Below are 17017 nucleotides of genomic sequence, written 5' to 3' on the forward strand. Positions count from 1 at the left end.
GTGATGATGGAGGAGTAGTCCTGTGTGATGTTATTATACAGAGGATATTACCCCTATAATATACAGGGATGACCCCCAGCAGACCCCTATAGTGATGATGGGAGGAGTAGTCCTGTGTGATGTTATTATACAGAGGATATTACCCCCTATAATATACAGGGATGACCCCCAGCAGACCCCTATAGTGATGATGGGAGGAGTAGTCCTGTGTGCTGTTATTATACAGAGGATATTACCCCCTATAATATACAGGGATGACCCCCAGCAGACCTCTATAGTGATGATGGAGGAGTAGTCCTGTGTGATGTTATTATACAGAGGATATTACCCCTATAATATACAGGGATGACCCCCAGCAGACCTCTATAGTGATGATGGGGGAGTAGTCCTGTGTGATATTATACAGAGGATATTACCCCTATAATATACAGGGATGACCCCCAGCAGACCCCTATAGTGATGATGGGAGGAGTAGTCCTGTGTGATGTTATTATACAGAGGATATTACCCCCTATAATATACAGGGATGACCCCCAGCAGACCCCTATAGTGATGATGGGGGAGTAGTCCTGTGTGATGTTATTATACAGAGGATATTACCCCTATAATATACAGGGATGACCCCCAGCAGACCTCTATAGTGATGATGGAGGAGTAGTCCTGTGTGATGTTATTATACAGAGGATATTACCCCTATAATATACAGGGATGACCCCCAGCAGACCCCTATAGTGATGATGGGAGGAGTAGTCCTGTGTGATGTTATTATACAGAGGATATTACCCCTATAATATACAGGGATGACCCCCAGCAGACCCCTATAGTGATGATGGGAGGAGTAGTCCTGTGTGATGTTATTATACAGAGGATATTACCCCTATAATATACAGGGATGACCCCCAGCAGACCCCTATAGTGATGATGGAGGAGTAGTCCTGTGTGATGTTATTATACAGAGGATATTACCCCTATAATATACAGGGATGACCCCCAGCAGACCTCTATAGTGATGATGGAGGAGTAGTCCTGTGTGATGTTATTATACAGAGGATATTACCCCTATAATATACAGGGATGACCCCCAGCAGACCCCTATAGTGATGATGGGAGGAGTAGTCCTGTGTGATGTTATTATACAGAGGATATTACCCCTATAATATACAGGGATGACCCCCAGCAGACCCCTATAGTGATGATGGGAGGAGTAGTCCTGTGTGATGTTATTATACAGAGGATATTACCCCTATAATATACAGGGATGACCCCCAGCAGACCCCTATAGTGATGATGGGAGGAGTAGTCCTGTGTGATGTTATTATACAGAGGATATTACCCCTATAATATACAGGGATGACCCCCAGCAGACCCCTATAGTGATGATGGGAGGAGTAGTCCTGTGTGATGTTATTATACAGAGGATATTACCCCTATAATATACAGGGATGACCCCCAGCAGACCCCTATAGTGATGATGGGAGGAGTAGTCCTGTGTGATGTTATTATACAGAGGATATTACCCCCTATAATATACAGGGATGACCCCCAGCAGACCCCTATAGTGATGATGGGAGGAGTAGTCCTGTGTGCTGTTATTATACAGAGGATATTACCCCCTATAATATACAGGGATGACCCCCAGCAGACCTCTATAGTGATGATGGAGGAGTAGTCCTGTGTGATGTTATTATACAGAGGATATTACCCCTATAATATACAGGGATGACCCCCAGCAGACCCCTATAGTGATGATGGGGGAGTAGTCCTGTGTGATATTATACAGAGGATATTACCCCTATAATATACAGGGATGACCCCCAGCAGACCCCTATAGTGATGATGGGAGGAGTAGTCCTGTGTGATGTTATTATACAGAGGATATTACCCCTATAATATACAGGGATGACCCCCAGCAGACCCCTATAGTGATGATGGAGGAGTAGTCCTGTGTGATGTTATTATACAGAGGATATTACCCCTATAATATACAGGGATGACCCCCAGCAGACCCCTATAGTGATGATGGAGGAGTAGTCCTGTGTGATGTTATTATACAGAGGATATTACCCCTATAATATACAGGGATGACCCCCAGCAGACCCCTATAGTGATGATGGGAGGAGTAGTCCTGTGTGATGTTATTATACAGAGGATATTACCCCTATAATATACAGGGATGACCCCCAGCAGACCCCTATAGTGATGATGGAGGAGTAGTCCTGTGTGATGTTATTATACAGAGGATATTACCCCTATAATATACAGGGATGACCCCCAGCAGACCCCTATAGTGATGATGGGAGGAGTAGTCCTGTGTGATAATATTATACAGAGGATATTACCCCTATAATATACAGGGATGACCCCCAGCAGACCTCTATAGTGATGATGGGAGGAGTAGTCCTGTGTGATGTTATTATACAGAGGATATTACCCCTATAATATACAGGGATGACCCCCAGCAGACCCCTATAGTGATGATGGGAGGAGTAGTCCTGTGTGATGTTATTATACAGAGGATATTACCCCTATAATATACAGGGATGACCCCCAGCAGACCTCTATAGTGATGATGGGAGGAGTAGTCCTGTGTGATGTTATTATACAGAGGATATTTCCCCTCCTCCCTATAATAATCTCTGGCCCCTCCCACATGTCAGTATATAGATGTACACATGCAGTCACATGACCTGTTGCAGCCAGGCAGGCGGCGGTGATGATCTGTAGAAGCGGGAACCGAAGACCGGAGCTTTCTCCTCCCGGCGGCCTCATTGTTCTACCGGGAGCACCGGAGCCCCGCCCACCTCTGCAGTCCAGTGACGTCACCGGGCGGGACATCGTGTGATTGGCTCAAAGGAAAGACAATATACTGAGGAGCAGTCTGTGTATATAACACTGGGGGGCAGGCTGTGTATATAACACTGGGGAGCAGGCTGTGTATATAACACTGGGGAGCAGGCTGTGTATATAACACTGGGGGGCAGGCTGTGTATATAACACTGGGGAGCAGGCTGTGTATATAACACTGGGGGGCAGGCTGTGTATATAACACTGGGGGGCAGGCTGTGTATATAACACTGGGGGGCAGGCTGTGTATATAACACTGGGGGGCAGGCTGTGTATATAACACTGGGGGGCAGGCTGTGTATATAACACTGGGGAGCAGGCTGTGTATATAACACTGGGGGCAGGCTGTGTATATAACACTGGGGGGCAGGCTGTGTATATAACACTGGGGGGCAGGCTGTGTATATAACACTGGGGGGCAGGCTGTGTATATAACACTGGGGGGCAGGCTGTGTATATAACACTGGGGGGCAGGCTGTGTATATAACACTGGGGGGCAGGCTGTGTATATAACACTGGGGGGCAGGCTGTGTATATAACACTGGGGGGCAGGCTGTGTATATAACACTGGGGGGCAGGCTGTGTATATAACACTCGGGGGCAGGCTGTGTATATAACACTGGGGGGCAGGCTGTGTATATAACACTGGGGGGCAGGCTGTGTATATAACACTGGGGGGCAGGCTGTGTATATAACACTGGGGAGCAGGCTGTGTATATAACACTGGGGGGCAGGCTGTGTATATAACACTGGGGGGCAGGCTGTGTATATAACACTGGGGGGCAGGCTGTGTATATAACACTGGGGAGCAGGCTGTGTATATAACACTGGGAGCAGGCTGTGTATATAACACTGGGGGGCAGGCTGTGTATATAACACTGGGGGGCAGGCCGTGCAGGTGCATGTTCCATGCTGTGTACATTGTGGATGATTTGCTTGTAGTTTCGCACCTGTCTCCATTCTGTTCAGGACGCCGACACCATGAAGATCCTGATCCTCCTCTTGCTGCAAAGTCTGCTGAGTCCGACTCACGAAGGTACTTGCTGCAGAGCGTCTCCCTCCCCTCCACACTTGGTTCTGCAGAGCTTCTCTCTCCCCTCCACACTTGGGTCTGCAGAGCGTCTCCCTCCCCTCCACACTTGGGTCTGCAGAGCGTCTCCCTCCCCTCCACACTTGGGTCTGCAGAGCTTCTCTCCCTCCCCTCCACACTTGGGTCTGCAGAGCTTCTCTCCCTCCCCTCCACACTTGGGTCTGCAGAGCATCTCTCTCCCCTCCACACTTGGGTCTGCAGAGCTTCTCTCCCTCCCCTCCACACTTGGATCTGCAGAGCGTCTCTCTCCCCTCCACACTTGGGTCTGCAGAGCATCTCTCTCCCCTCCACACTTGGGTCTGCAGAGCGTCTCTCTCCCCTCCACACTTGGGTCTGCAGAGCGTCTCTCTCCCCTCCACACTTGGGTCTGCAGAGCGTCTCTCTCCCCTCCACACTTGGGTCTGCAGAGCGTCTCTTTCCCCTCCACACTTGGGTCTGCAGAGCGTCTCCCTCCCCTCCACACTTGGGTCTGCAGAGCGTCTCTCTCCCCTCCACACTTGGATCTGCAGAGCGTCTCTCCCTCCCCTCCACACTTGGGTCTGCAGAGCGTCTCTCTCCCCTCCACACTTGGGTCTGCAGAGCGTCTCTCTCCCCTCCACACTTGGGTCTGCAGAGCGTCTCTTTCCCCTCCACACTTGGGTCTGCAGAGCGTCTCTTTCCCCTCCACACTTGGGTCTGCAGAGCGTCTCTCTCCCCTCCACACTTGGATCTGCAGAGCGTCTCTCCCTCCCCTCCACACTTGGGTCTGCAGAGCGTCTCTCTCCCCTCCACACTTGGGTCTGCAGAGCGTCTCCCTCCCCTCCACACTTGGGTCTGCAGAGCGTCTCTCTCCCCTCCACACTTGGATCTGCAGAGCGTCTCTCCCTCCCCTCCACACTTGGGTCTGCAGAGCTTCTCTCCCTCCCCTCCACACTTGGGTCTGCAGAGCTTCTCTCCCTCCCCTCCACACTTGGGTCTGCAGAGCGTCTCCCTCCCCTCCACACTTGGGTCTGCAGAGCGTCTTCCTCCCCTCCACACTTGGGTCTGCAGAGCGTCTCTTTCCCCTCCACACTTGGGTCTGCAGAGCGTCTCTCTCCCCTCCACACTTGGATCTGCAGAGCGTCTCTCCCTCCCCTCCACACTTGGGTCTGCAGAGCGTCTCTCTCCCCTCCACACTTGGGTCTGCAGAGCGTCTCTCCCTCCCCTCCACACTTGGGTCTGCAGAGCGTCTCCCTCCCCTCCACACTTGGGTCTGCAGAGCGTCTCCCTCCCCTCCACACTTGGGTCTGCAGAGCGTCTTCCTCCCCTCCACACTTGGGTCTGCAGAGCGTCTCCCTCCCCTCCACACTTGGTTCTGCAGAGCTTCTCTTCCTCCCCTCCACACTTGGGTCTGCAGAGCGTCTCCCTCCCCTCCACACTTGGGTCTGCAGAGCGTCTCCCTCCCCTCCACACTTGGGTCTGCAGAGCGTCTCCCTCCCCTCCACACTTGGGTCTGCAGAGCGTCTCCCTCCCCTCCACACTTGGTTCTGCAGAGCTTCTCTCCCTCCCCTCCACACTTGGTTCTGCAGAGCTTCTCTCCCTCCCCTCCACACTTGGGTCTGCAGAGCTTCTCTCCCTCCCCTCCACACTTGGGTCTGCAGAGCGTCTTCCTCCCCTCCACACTTGGGTCTGCAGAGCGTCTTCCTCCCCTCCACACTTGGGTCTGCAGAGCGTCTCTCTCCCCTCCACACTTGGTTCTGCAGAGCTTCTCTCCCTCAACTCCACACTTGGGTCTGCAGAGCGTCTCCCTCCCCTCCACACTTGGGTCTGCAGAGCGTCTCCCTCCCCTCCACACTTGGGTCTGCAGAGCGTCTTCCTCCCCTCCACACTTGGGTCTGCAGAGCGTCTCTCTCCCCTCCACACTTGGATCTGCAGAGCGTCTCTCCCTCCCCTCCACACTTGGGTCTGCAGAGCGTCTTCCTCCCCTCCACACTTGGGTCTGCAGAGCGTCTCCCTCCCCTCCACACTTGGGTCTGCAGAGCGTCTTCCTCCCCTCCACACTTGGGTCTGCAGAGCGTCTCTCTCCCCTCCACACTTGGATCTGCAGAGCGTCTCTCCCTCCCCTCCACACTTGGGTCTGCAGAGCGTCTTCCTCCCCTCCACACTTGGGTCTGCAGAGCGTCTCCCTCCCCTCCACACTTGGGTCTGCAGAGCGTCTCCCTCCCCTCCACACTTGGGTCTGCAGAGCGTCTTCCTCCCCTCCACACTTGGGTCTGCAGAGCGTCTCCCTCCCCTCCACACTTGGGTCTGCAGAGCTTCTCTCCCTCCCCTCCACACTTGGGTCTGCAGAGCATCTCTCCCTCCCCTCCACATGAAGGGCTGCAGAGAGTCTCCCTCCTCTCCACCTGTGGGTCTGCAGAGCATCTCCCTCCCCTCTACCCATGAGTCTGCAGAGCGTCATCCTCTCCTCCGCATGAGGGGCTACAGATCATTGCCCTCACCTCCTCAAGAGGGGCTGCAGAGCATCTGAGTCACCCGCCAGGGCTTGGGGTACTCGATACCGGGTCCGGTCGCACTTAAAGGGGATGTCACGGTGGCTTTGACCCGGTCCATGCCCTGGCACTCAAGCTAAAAGGGAAAGGTCTTTAAGGGTTTGGTGAATAAAGTCTATTTGTGACGCCACCTGTGGTTCTCGGTCAGTAGGGACCGATGCTGCTTAATGGGGTCCTCTGGGGTGATGTTACTGCAGCAAGAATGTGACGCTCCCCACAGGTGACACGGGGTCATCAGGGCTCCCAGTGGAGTGGGCAAGGATGGTGGGTTGCCAGTAAATAAACGAAGGACACAGGGTTGCAGTCTTTACCTGGTTTACTGATGGTAGCAGACCAGGGTACAGGCAACAGGTGTAGATGGAGTCCAGGCAGCCTGAAGACAGGTAGAAACCCCCTTGACAGGTCAGTTTGGGAACCTTCCACTTTGCGCTGGTCTATTAGTGCCTTGCTATCTGTAGTGTCCTAACAAGGTCCTCGTTCTCTCCTGTCCTGGGACAGTGCCTGCATGGTAGGCAGCTTGAGCCGTTCCTCTGGGGTCTCTTTGTACGGTGACTCCAGGCTCTAGAATGCTGCTGTACCTCAGGTGTGGTGTGGGCGATTTATGTATAGTCCTATGCCCTCCGGTTCTGCTGTGGGACTTGCAGTTCCACACAGCCTCGGACTCCCTGTGCCCGGCCTCTGCGCTTCAGCTCTGAGGGGCTCAATCACAGCTCTCCTCAAGCTTTTAATCACTCCTCTGTGCTCCCTCACTCTCTCGTCTGCACCAGACGTCTGGTCTCCCTGGACCAACTAACTAGCTCCTCCTCCAGACCAGGATGTAAATGGAGGGAAGCTCTCCCCTAAAACTGGGTTTAGAGCTCCCTCTTCTGGCCTGGATTCCGAATGTGTTGCATGTGTACAGCTTACCTGCCAAAGGGATCCCTCCTGTCTCCAGGCATGGCATTATCCTCCCTGAGAGGAAGGCAGCACCACTGTGGTACCCGAACTCCTGGGGTGCCACATTCTTCCGCCCCCGTTAAATCCAGTACTCCCAGAGTGGGGAAAGGAAAGCATAAACAAACAGGTTAGAAAAGATGCAAAACATTTTTGAAAAACATTTCAACAGGTATAAACTTTTTCTTCCCTTACGGGAGGTACAGTTCTTGAACGTTGCAAACATATCTACAAAAGTACGACTGGTCTTATACCAGGGTGTCCTTGTTCCTAAATATAAGTACCGATGTGAGGGATCCGTCATAAACCCCCTGCGTAGGCTTGGGCGGGCTACAAGGCGTATATCCAGACCCGGTGTTCGCTACGCCAGACAGTTTTTCTTCAGGTCTGTGAACAAACAAGGCCCTACCCACGCTGGCAATGTGGGTAGAAACAAGGGTGCACCTTGAAGGTGCCAACTATTTACAGGAAACTTTTTGGTAATTCACTGTCCATTTTAAATCTATAATAAGCATAAGCAAACATTTCAAAACAGGTAACAGCAATTATTGACACTTTACACTTTAGTCCCTGTAACGAGCTGGTATTTGACCTCTGGTACTACGGGTTGACCTACGCAGTACAGGGATTGATAGTGACCTAACGGGGTTCACTATTGTCGCTACCACTGGTGTTGTGCACTCTATTGTGGCTACACTTCTAGTGAGTTTACATAACACGGGTATACTAGACCTTCTGGAACTACTTCTACTCACTGTGGACATGACAGATTCACCGATAGCAGGGGTGGATTCTCTGGTTCCAATGCTGGTGTGACTTCTGTTGCTTGAGCCCGTTGGTGTAGAGTCTCTTCTGTGTCAGGATGGTTTGGAGTTACCGCTTTCTCTGGTATTTCCAACTGGGGAAAAGTGAAAACAGGTACCACTATGGCTTGATGTACTTGAGTCCAAGACTGGGGAAAATCTCCAAGAACAGTATGTATTTTCTTGTCCTCTTCTTCCGTGGTTTGAGAAGTACCTGAGTTTTTTTCCTTGTCTCTGAGTTTGTCAGGGCACACTTTGAGGTGATCTCTAGATACTGCAGTCGAGGTTTCTCCTCCATCTTTGCTTATGAGACAGACTTTAGCATTGTCAAAGTTTGATGGTAAGATGGTATATGGTTCTGCTTCCCACTGGTCATCATGTTTAAGCATTCTCCATTTTCGCTTTAGCACTTGTTCACCTGGTGACAAGGGAATTGCAGGGGCACGCTGATTATAATTTCTCTCTTGTTTTAGTCTTGCTTGGGACAAGCTTCTTTCCACACACTCTTGTACTTGACGGTATTTCTGTTGTCGCTCAGTATCCCAATGTGCATCTGGTCAGGCTGTTTCTGGGGTTAGGGCTCCCATTTCAAGATCAACAGGTAATTTTCTAGATCTTCCTCTCATCAGGTATGCTGGAGTGCAGTTGGTGGAATTCACTGGGATGTGATTGTACAGCTCTACCAGATCAGGTAACTTTTCTGGCCATAAGTTTCTTTCACCCAAAGGCAAGGTTGTCATGATCTCTGCAGGCAGAGATCATAGCAAGCCTATAGAGGGACAAGCTCTCGGAAGATGGAACTATACTGACCATGAACTAAGCCTGCCGCGCAACTAGAAATAGCCAGGTAGCATTTCCTATTTATTGCTAGATGCCCAGCTCTGGCCTAAGACCTAAATAGCTAGCAGAGGGAAATATAAGACCTGGCTCACCTCTAGAGAAATATTCCAAAGAAGACAGTAGCCCCCCACATATAATGACGGTGAGTTCAGATGAAACAACAAACGCAGCAGGAAAATAGTCTTAGCAAATTTGAGGTCCGCTTACTAGATAGCAGAAGACAGATAGTATACTTTCATGGTCAGCAGAAAAACACTAACAAAACACCATCCAGAGATTACCTTAAACTCTGGCATTAACTCATAACGCCAGAGTAGCAATCCCTGATCAACGAGAGCTTTCCAGACACAGTAACAAAACTTCAGCTGTGAACTGGAACAAATAGGCAAAACGAAACATGGACAAAAGTCCAACTTATCTAGTAGTTGTCAGAAGCAGGAACAAGCACTGAGAGGCATCAGATAACATTGTTGACCGGCAAGAAACCACCAGAGAAATGAGCTTAAATAGCGACACCCACTACTGATGGAACCAGGTGAAACAGGAAAGAGGATGACAAGTCCAATTCCACAAGCGGCCACCGGGGGAGCCCAGAATCCAAATTCACAACAGTACCCCCCCCTCAAGGAGGGGGCACCGAACCCTCACCAGATCCACCAGGGCGACCAGGATGAGCCCTATGGAAGGCACGAACAAGATCAGAAGCATGAACATCAGATGCATTGACCCAAGAATTATCCTCCTGGCCGTAACCCTTCCAGTTGACCAGATACTGGAGTCTCCGTCTGGAAACACGAGAGTCCAAAATTTTCTCCACAACGTACTCCAACTCACCCTCAACCAACACCGGAGCAGGAGGCTCAACTGAAGGTACAACAGGTACCTCATACCTGCGCAATAACGACCGATGAAAAACGTTATGAATGGAAAAGGACGCAGGGAGGTCCAAACGGAAAGAAACAGGATTAAGAATCTCCAATATTCTATAAGGGCCGATGAACCGAGGTTTAAACTTAGGAGAAGAGACCCTCATAGGGACAAAACGAGAAGACAACCACACCAAATCTCCAACACAAAGCCGAGAACCAACACGACGATGACGGTTGGCAAAACGCTGAGTCCTCTCCTGGGACAACTTCAAATTGTCCATAACCTGCCCCCAGATGTGATGCAATCTCTCCACCACCGCATCCACTCCAGGACAATCCGAGGATTCCACCTGACCGGAGGAAAATCGAGGGTGAAACCCCGAATTACAGAAAAACGGGGACACCAAGGTGGAAGAGCTGGCCCGATTATTGAGGGCGAACTCTGCCAATGGCAAAAAAGCAACCCAATCATCCTGGTCAGCAGAGACAAAACACCTCAGATATGTCTCCAGGGTCTGATTAGTCCGCTCGGTCTGGCCATTAGTCTGAGGGTGAAAAGCAGATGAAAAAGACAAATCTATGCCCATCCTAGCACAGAATGCCCGCCAAAATCTAGACACAAATTGGGTACCTCTGTCAGAAACAATATTCTCAGGAATACCGTGCAATCGGACAACATTCTGAAAAAACAGAGGAACCAACTCAGAAGAAGAAGGCAACTTGGGCAGAGGAACCAAATGGACCATTTTAGAGAAACGGTCACAGACCACCCAGATGACAGACATCTTCTGGGAAACAGGCAGATCTGAAATAAAATCCATCGAGATGTGTGTCCAAGGCCTCTTAGGAATAGGCAAGGGCAACAGCAGTCCGCTAGCCCGAGAACTACAAGACTTGGCCCGAGCACAAATGTCACATGACTGCACAAAGACTCGCACATCTCGTGACAGGGAAGGCCACCAGAAGGATCTTGCCACCAAATCCCTGGTACCAAAAATTCCGGGATGACCTGCCAATGCAGAAGAATGTACCTCAGAGATGACTCTACTGGTCCAATCCTCCGGAACAAACAGTCTATCAGGCGGACAACGATCCGGTCTATCCGCCTGAAACTCTTGCAAGGACCGCCGCAGATCAGGAGAAACGGCCGACAAAATTACTCCCTCCCTAAGGATACCTGTGGGTTCAGCATTACCAGGAGAGTCCGGGTCAAAACTCCTAGAAAGGGCATCTGCCTTAACATTCTTAGAACCCGGTAGGTATGACACCACAAAATTAAAGCGAGAAAAAAATAAAGACCAGCGCGCCTGTCTAGGATTCAGGCGCCTGGCAGTCTCAAGATAAATCAAATTTTTGTGGTCAGTCAATACCACCACCTGATGCTTAGCCCCCTCTAGCCAATGGCGCCACTCCTCAAACGCCCACTTCATGGCCAAAAGCTCCCTATTCCCCACATCATAATTCCGCTCTGCGGGCGAAAATTTGCGAGAAAAGAAAGCACAAGGCCTAATGACGGAGCAGTCGGAACCTTTCTGCGACAACACTGCCCCAGCTCCGATCTCCGAAGCGTCAACCTCAACCTGAAAAGGCAGATTCACATCAGGCTGACGTAACACAGGGGCAGAGGCAAAACGGTGCTTAAGCTCCTGAAAGGCCTCTACAGCATGAGGGGACCAATTAGCAACATCAGCGCCATGTCTGGTCAAATCAGTCAGTGGTTTAACGACATCCGAAAAACCAGCAATAAATCGGCGGTAAAAGTTGGCAAAGCCCAAAAATCTCTGAAGACCCTTAAGAGAGGAGGGCTGAGTCCAGTCACAAATAGCTTGCACCTTGACGGGATCCATCTCAATGGAAGAGGGAGAAAAAATATACCCCAAAAAGGAAATTTTCTGGACCCCAAAAACGCACTTAGACCCCTTCACACATAAAGAATTAGACCGCAGAACCTGAAAAACTCTCCTGACCTGCTGGACATGAGAGTCCCAGTCATCAGAAAAAATCAGAATATCATCCAGATATATTATCATAAATTTATCCAGAAAATCGCGGAAAATATCATGCATAAAAGACTGGAAAACTGAAGGGGCATTAGAAAGACCAAAAGGCATGACCAAATACTCAAAGTGGCCCTCGGGCGTATTAAATGCGGTCTTCCACTCATCCCCCTGCCTGATCCGCACCAAATTATACGCCCCACGAAGATCAATTTTAGAGAACCACTTAGCACCCTCTATACGAGCAAACAAATCAGTAAGCAATGGCAATGGGTATTGGTACTTAACAGTGATCTTATTCAGAAGCCGATAATCAATACATGGTCTCAAAGAGCCGTCCTTTTTTGAGACAAAGAAAAACCCAGCTCCCAAGGGAGAAGAAGATGGACGAATATGTCCCTTTTCCAAAGACTCCTTTATATATTCCCGCATAGCAGCATGTTCCGGCACAGACAGATTAAACAAACGACCCTTTGGATATTTGCAACCCGGTATCAAATCTATGGCACAATCGCACTCACGGTGCGGAGGTAACGACCCAAGCTTGGGTTCGTCAAAGACGTCTTGATAATCAGAGAGGAACTCAGGGACTTCAGAGGGAATGGACGACGAAATAGAAACCAAAGGTAAGTCCCCATGAATACCCTTACATCCCCAGCTCAACACAGACATTGCTCTCCAGTCCAAGACTGGATTGTGAGACTGCAACCATGGCAATCCCAGTACCAAATCGTCATGTAAATTATACAGCACCAGGAAACGAATAATCTCCTGGTGATCCGGATTGATACGCATGGTTACTTGTGTCCAGTATTGTGGTTTATTATTAGCCAATGGGGTGGAGTCAATCCCCTTCAGAGGAATAAGAGTCTCCAAAGGCTCTAAATCAAAACCACAACGATTGGCAAAGGACCAATCCATAAGACTCAGAGCGGCGCCAGAGTCAACATAGGCGTCCGTGGCAATGGATGACAAAGAGCAAATCAGGGTTACAGACAAAATAAACTTAGACTGAATGGTGCCAATGGAAACAGACTTATCAAGCTTCTTTGTACGCCTAGAGCATGCTGATATAACATGAGTAGAATCCCCACAATAGAAGCACAATCCATTCTTCCGTCTAAAATTCTGTCGCTCGCTCCTGGACAGAATTCTATCACACTGCATACTTTCTGGCGTCTTTTCCATAGACACCGCCAGATGGTGCACCGGTTTGCGCTCCCGCAGACGCCTATCAATCTGAATAGCCATTGTCATGGACTCATTCAGACCTGCAGGCACAGGGAACCCCACCATAACATCCTTAACGGCATCAGAGAGACCTTCTCTGAAAGTTGCCGCCAAGGCGCACTCATTCCACTGAGTAAGCACAGACCATTTACGGAATTTTTGGCAGTAAACCTCAGCTTCGTCTTGCCCCTGAGATAGTGCCATCAAAGTTTTTTCTGCCTGAAGTTCCAAATGAGGTTCCTCATAAAGCAAGCCCAAGGCCAGAAAAAACGCATCCACATCGCACAACGCAGGATCCCCTGCTGGCAATGAGAAGGCCCAATCTTGAGGGTCACCCCTGAGCAAGGAAATCACAATCCTAACCTGCTGAGCAGGGTCTCCAGCTGAACGAGACTTCAGGGACAAATAAAGCTTACAATTATTTCGGAAATTCTGGAAGCTAGCTCTATTCCCTGTGAAGAACTCCGGCAAAGGAATTCTCGGCTCAGATACAGGAGCATGTACCACAAAATCTTGTAAATTTTGTACTTTCGTGATGAGATTATTCAAACCCGCAGTTACACTCTGAAGATCCATTATTGTCAGGTGCACACAGAGCAATACAGAGATTAGGAGGAGAGAGAGAAAAAAGACTGCAGCTAGGCAAACTGGAGGGAAAAAAAAAAAAAAAAAAATTCCAGCAGACTTCTTATAACTCTCCTTTCTCAACCTGGGTGTTTAACACTTTATTGGCCGGTCAAACTGTCATGATCTCTGCAGGCAGAGATCATAGCAAGCCTATAGAGGGACAAGCTCTCGGAAGATGGAACTATACTGACCATGAACTAAGCCTGCCGCGCAACTAGAAATAGCCAGGTAGCATTTCCTATTTATTGCTAGATGCCCAGCTCTGGCCTAAGACCTAAATAGCTAGCAGAGGGAAATATAAGACCTGGCTCACCTCTAGAGAAATATTCCAAAGAAGACAGTAGCCCCCCACATATAATGACGGTGAGTTCAGATGAAACAACAAACGCAGCAGGAAAATAGTCTTAGCAAATTTGAGGTCCGCTTACTAGATAGCAGAAGACAGATAGTATACTTTCATGGTCAGCAGAAAAACACTAACAAAACACCATCCAGAGATTACCTTAAACTCTGGCATTAACTCATAACACCAGAGTAGCAATCCCTGATCAACGAGAGCTTTCCAGACACAGTAACAAAACTTCAGCTGTGAACTGGAACAAATAGGCAAAACGAAACATGGACAAAAGTCCAACTTATCTAGTAGTTGTCAGAAGCAGGAACAAGCACTGAGAGGCATCAGATAACATTGTTGACCGGCAAGAAACCACCAGAGAAATGAGCTTAAATAGCGACACCCACTACTGATGGAACCAGGTGAAACAGGAAAGAGGATGACAAGTCCAATTCCACAAGCAGCCACCGGGGGAGCCCAGAATCCAAATTCACAACACAAGGTCTTCAGTAAGTCGATTACCACTTGATTCATCTTTTCACACATACTGTTTGTCTGTGGATGGTACGGTGTTGTTCTTATCTTCTTACATCCGTACAGGTGACAGAATTCCAGAAATGCTTCTGCTTCAAAGGCTGGGCCTTGGTAGGTCAGTACCTTTTCAGGGTAACCGTGTGATCAACAAAAGTGTTGTTGGAAGGCCTTGGCTGCCGTCTTCTCTGTCTGGTCCTTGACAGGCACGACTACCAGGAATCTGGAATAATGGTCCACAATGGTCAGAGCATAGATATAGCCTGACTGGCTTGGAGTTAGCTTCACATGGTCTAAGGCTACCAGTTCAAGTGGCTGTTTGGTGACTATGGGCTGTAGGGGAGCACTCTGGCTGTCACGATCCTTTCTGCACAGGTTAAATGGGCCTCACTCTCAGCACCACTTTTCGATGGCTTTTCTCATGCCAATCCAGTAAAACCTTCCAAGAAGTAGGATCTCTAACTTCTTTCATCCGAAGTGTCCTGCTCCATCATGGTATGCTTCCAGAACCATTGCTGCATCTTGTCTTGGGACCATCACCTGCCAGACCAACTCATGAGTGCGTGGATCGATATTCCTCTGGCACAGCTTACCATCGTACATAAACAGTTTGCCCTTCTCCTTCCACAGCTGTTGAGTCTCTTGTGGAGCATCTGGACCAGGGTGTGAATCTGCTTGTGTTAGCAACTCTTTTACCAGACGGACTGCGGGGTCACTGTCCTGCATCTCCGCCCATCCATGATGAGGCAATGGGTTCAGCGTGGCTTCTTGCCTGTCTTTGCATTTGTTCCTCACATAATGGGTGAACTGAGTCGCCCCGGGGCGATGGAAAGCTGGTAACTCAATCTCTTCAAGCACCTCTGGATCTTCTTCCACCTCTGGTAAATTGGGCATCCTGGACAATGCATCGGCATTTGCTTTCTTGTGCCCTGCACGGTACCTGATGGTGAATTCATGGTTGGGCAACCGGGCCATCCATCGCTGCTCCAATGCACCTAGTTTTGCCATCTCCAGGTGAGTCAGCAGATTGTTGTCCATGAAGACAGCGAATCTTGCTGAGGCCAGGTAATGCTTGAACTGCTTTGTTACCGCCCAGACTATGGCGAGGAACTCCAGCTTGAAGGAACTGTAGTTTTCGGGATTCCTTTCCATGGTATGAAGCTTCCTGCTGGCGTAGGCAATTACTCTTTCTTTGCCTTTCTGCACCTGGGACAACACTGCTTCCAGTCCCACGTTGCTGGCATCTGTGTAGAGCTCAAATGGTTCGTCATAGTCAGGGTAAGCCAGTACCTCATCTCCCGTGAGAGCCAACGTCAACTGAGCGAAGGATCCATCCAGCCTGTCGTTCCACTCAAATGGAGGACATTTGTTCTTGGTCTTCTTGGATTGGCCCACTAACAGGTCTTGCAGTAGTGCAGCTATCTTTGTGAAGTCTAATGAACCTTCGGTAGTAGCCTACCAACCCGAGGAACTGACGGACTTTGTGGATGTTGCTGGGTTTCGGCCAGTCCCGGAAAACGGTGACTTTGTCAGGGTCTGGAGCCATCCCTTCGGTGCTTACCACATAGCCCAGGTACTGCACTTTGGGCTTTAACAGGTGACACTTAGATGGCTTTACCTTCAGTTCAAAGTTAGACAGTGCTTCAAACACCTCGGCCAGGTGCTTCAGGTGGTCTTCATATCTCTTGGAGAAGACGATGACATCGTCCAGGTACAACATGACTGTTTCAAAATTCTTGTGCCCGAGACAGCACTCCATCATCCTCTGGAATGTTCCTGGTGCGTTGCACATTCCAAACGGCATGTAAATGAATTCAGAGAGGCCCATCGGTGTCGTGAAGGCAGTCTTTTCCTTATCTGCCACAGGAACCTGCCAATACCCACTAGTAAGATCCAAGGTAGAGAAATAGTTAGCGGATTTTAAAGCAGCTTCGATTCTGGGTAATGGGTATGCATCCTTGTGGGTAATGCGGTTTATCTGCCTGTAATCAACACACATCCTCATTGTACCATCCTTTTTCCTGACGAGGACTAATGGAGCTTCCCAGGGGCTACAACTGTCTCTGATTACCCCAGCCTCCTTCATCTCTCGTAACATACTCTTGGCACATTGGTAGTGAGCTGGTGGTACAGGCCGGTATCTCTCTTTAATGGACAGATGATCTCCTGTGAGGATATGATGTTGAACCCATTTTACCTGCCCAAAATCTAGTCGGTCTTTGATGAATACCCGCTCATACTCATGGACTACCCGGTAAGCCCCATGTTTTTGTGTGAAGGGGTAGAATCAGTGCTCGCGTGTAATTTCTGACACCAATCCTCCATCTGTCCTGCAGATCCATTGTCCTCCGCCTGGTTGGATGGGACCAAGGGTTCTGTTGCCTTTATTGCATTATCATTAACAGTAAA

General features: G+C 49.5%; 2 protein-coding genes across 3 annotated transcripts in view; one reads left to right on the plus strand and one right to left on the minus strand.

Annotated features, from left to right (window-relative positions):
- Positions 1–2860, minus strand: part of TMEM8B (transmembrane protein 8B) — a 241517-nt gene extending 238657 nt beyond the window's left edge. For both annotated transcript variants that reach the window (XM_077281255.1, XM_077281256.1), the window contains exon 1: positions 2688–2860. In XM_077281255.1, the coding sequence (XP_077137370.1) occupies positions 2688–2835 (148 nt within the window). In that variant the 5' untranslated portion in view covers positions 2836–2860. The remainder of the gene's footprint in view (positions 1–2687) is intronic.
- Positions 2861–3744: 884 nt separating this feature from the next.
- LOC143761061 (IgGFc-binding protein-like) overlaps positions 3745–17017 on the plus strand; it is a 94256-nt gene continuing 80983 nt past the window's right edge. Inside the window, exon 1 of the mRNA XM_077249079.1 lies at positions 3745–3880. Coding sequence (XP_077105194.1) covers positions 3826–3880 — 55 coding nt within the window. The 5' untranslated portion in view covers positions 3745–3825. The remainder of the gene's footprint in view (positions 3881–17017) is intronic.

The sequence above is a fragment of the Ranitomeya variabilis genome, chromosome 1 (genome assembly GCF_051348905.1).
Source record: "Ranitomeya variabilis isolate aRanVar5 chromosome 1, aRanVar5.hap1, whole genome shotgun sequence".
Taxonomy (NCBI): domain Eukaryota; kingdom Metazoa; phylum Chordata; class Amphibia; order Anura; family Dendrobatidae; genus Ranitomeya; species Ranitomeya variabilis.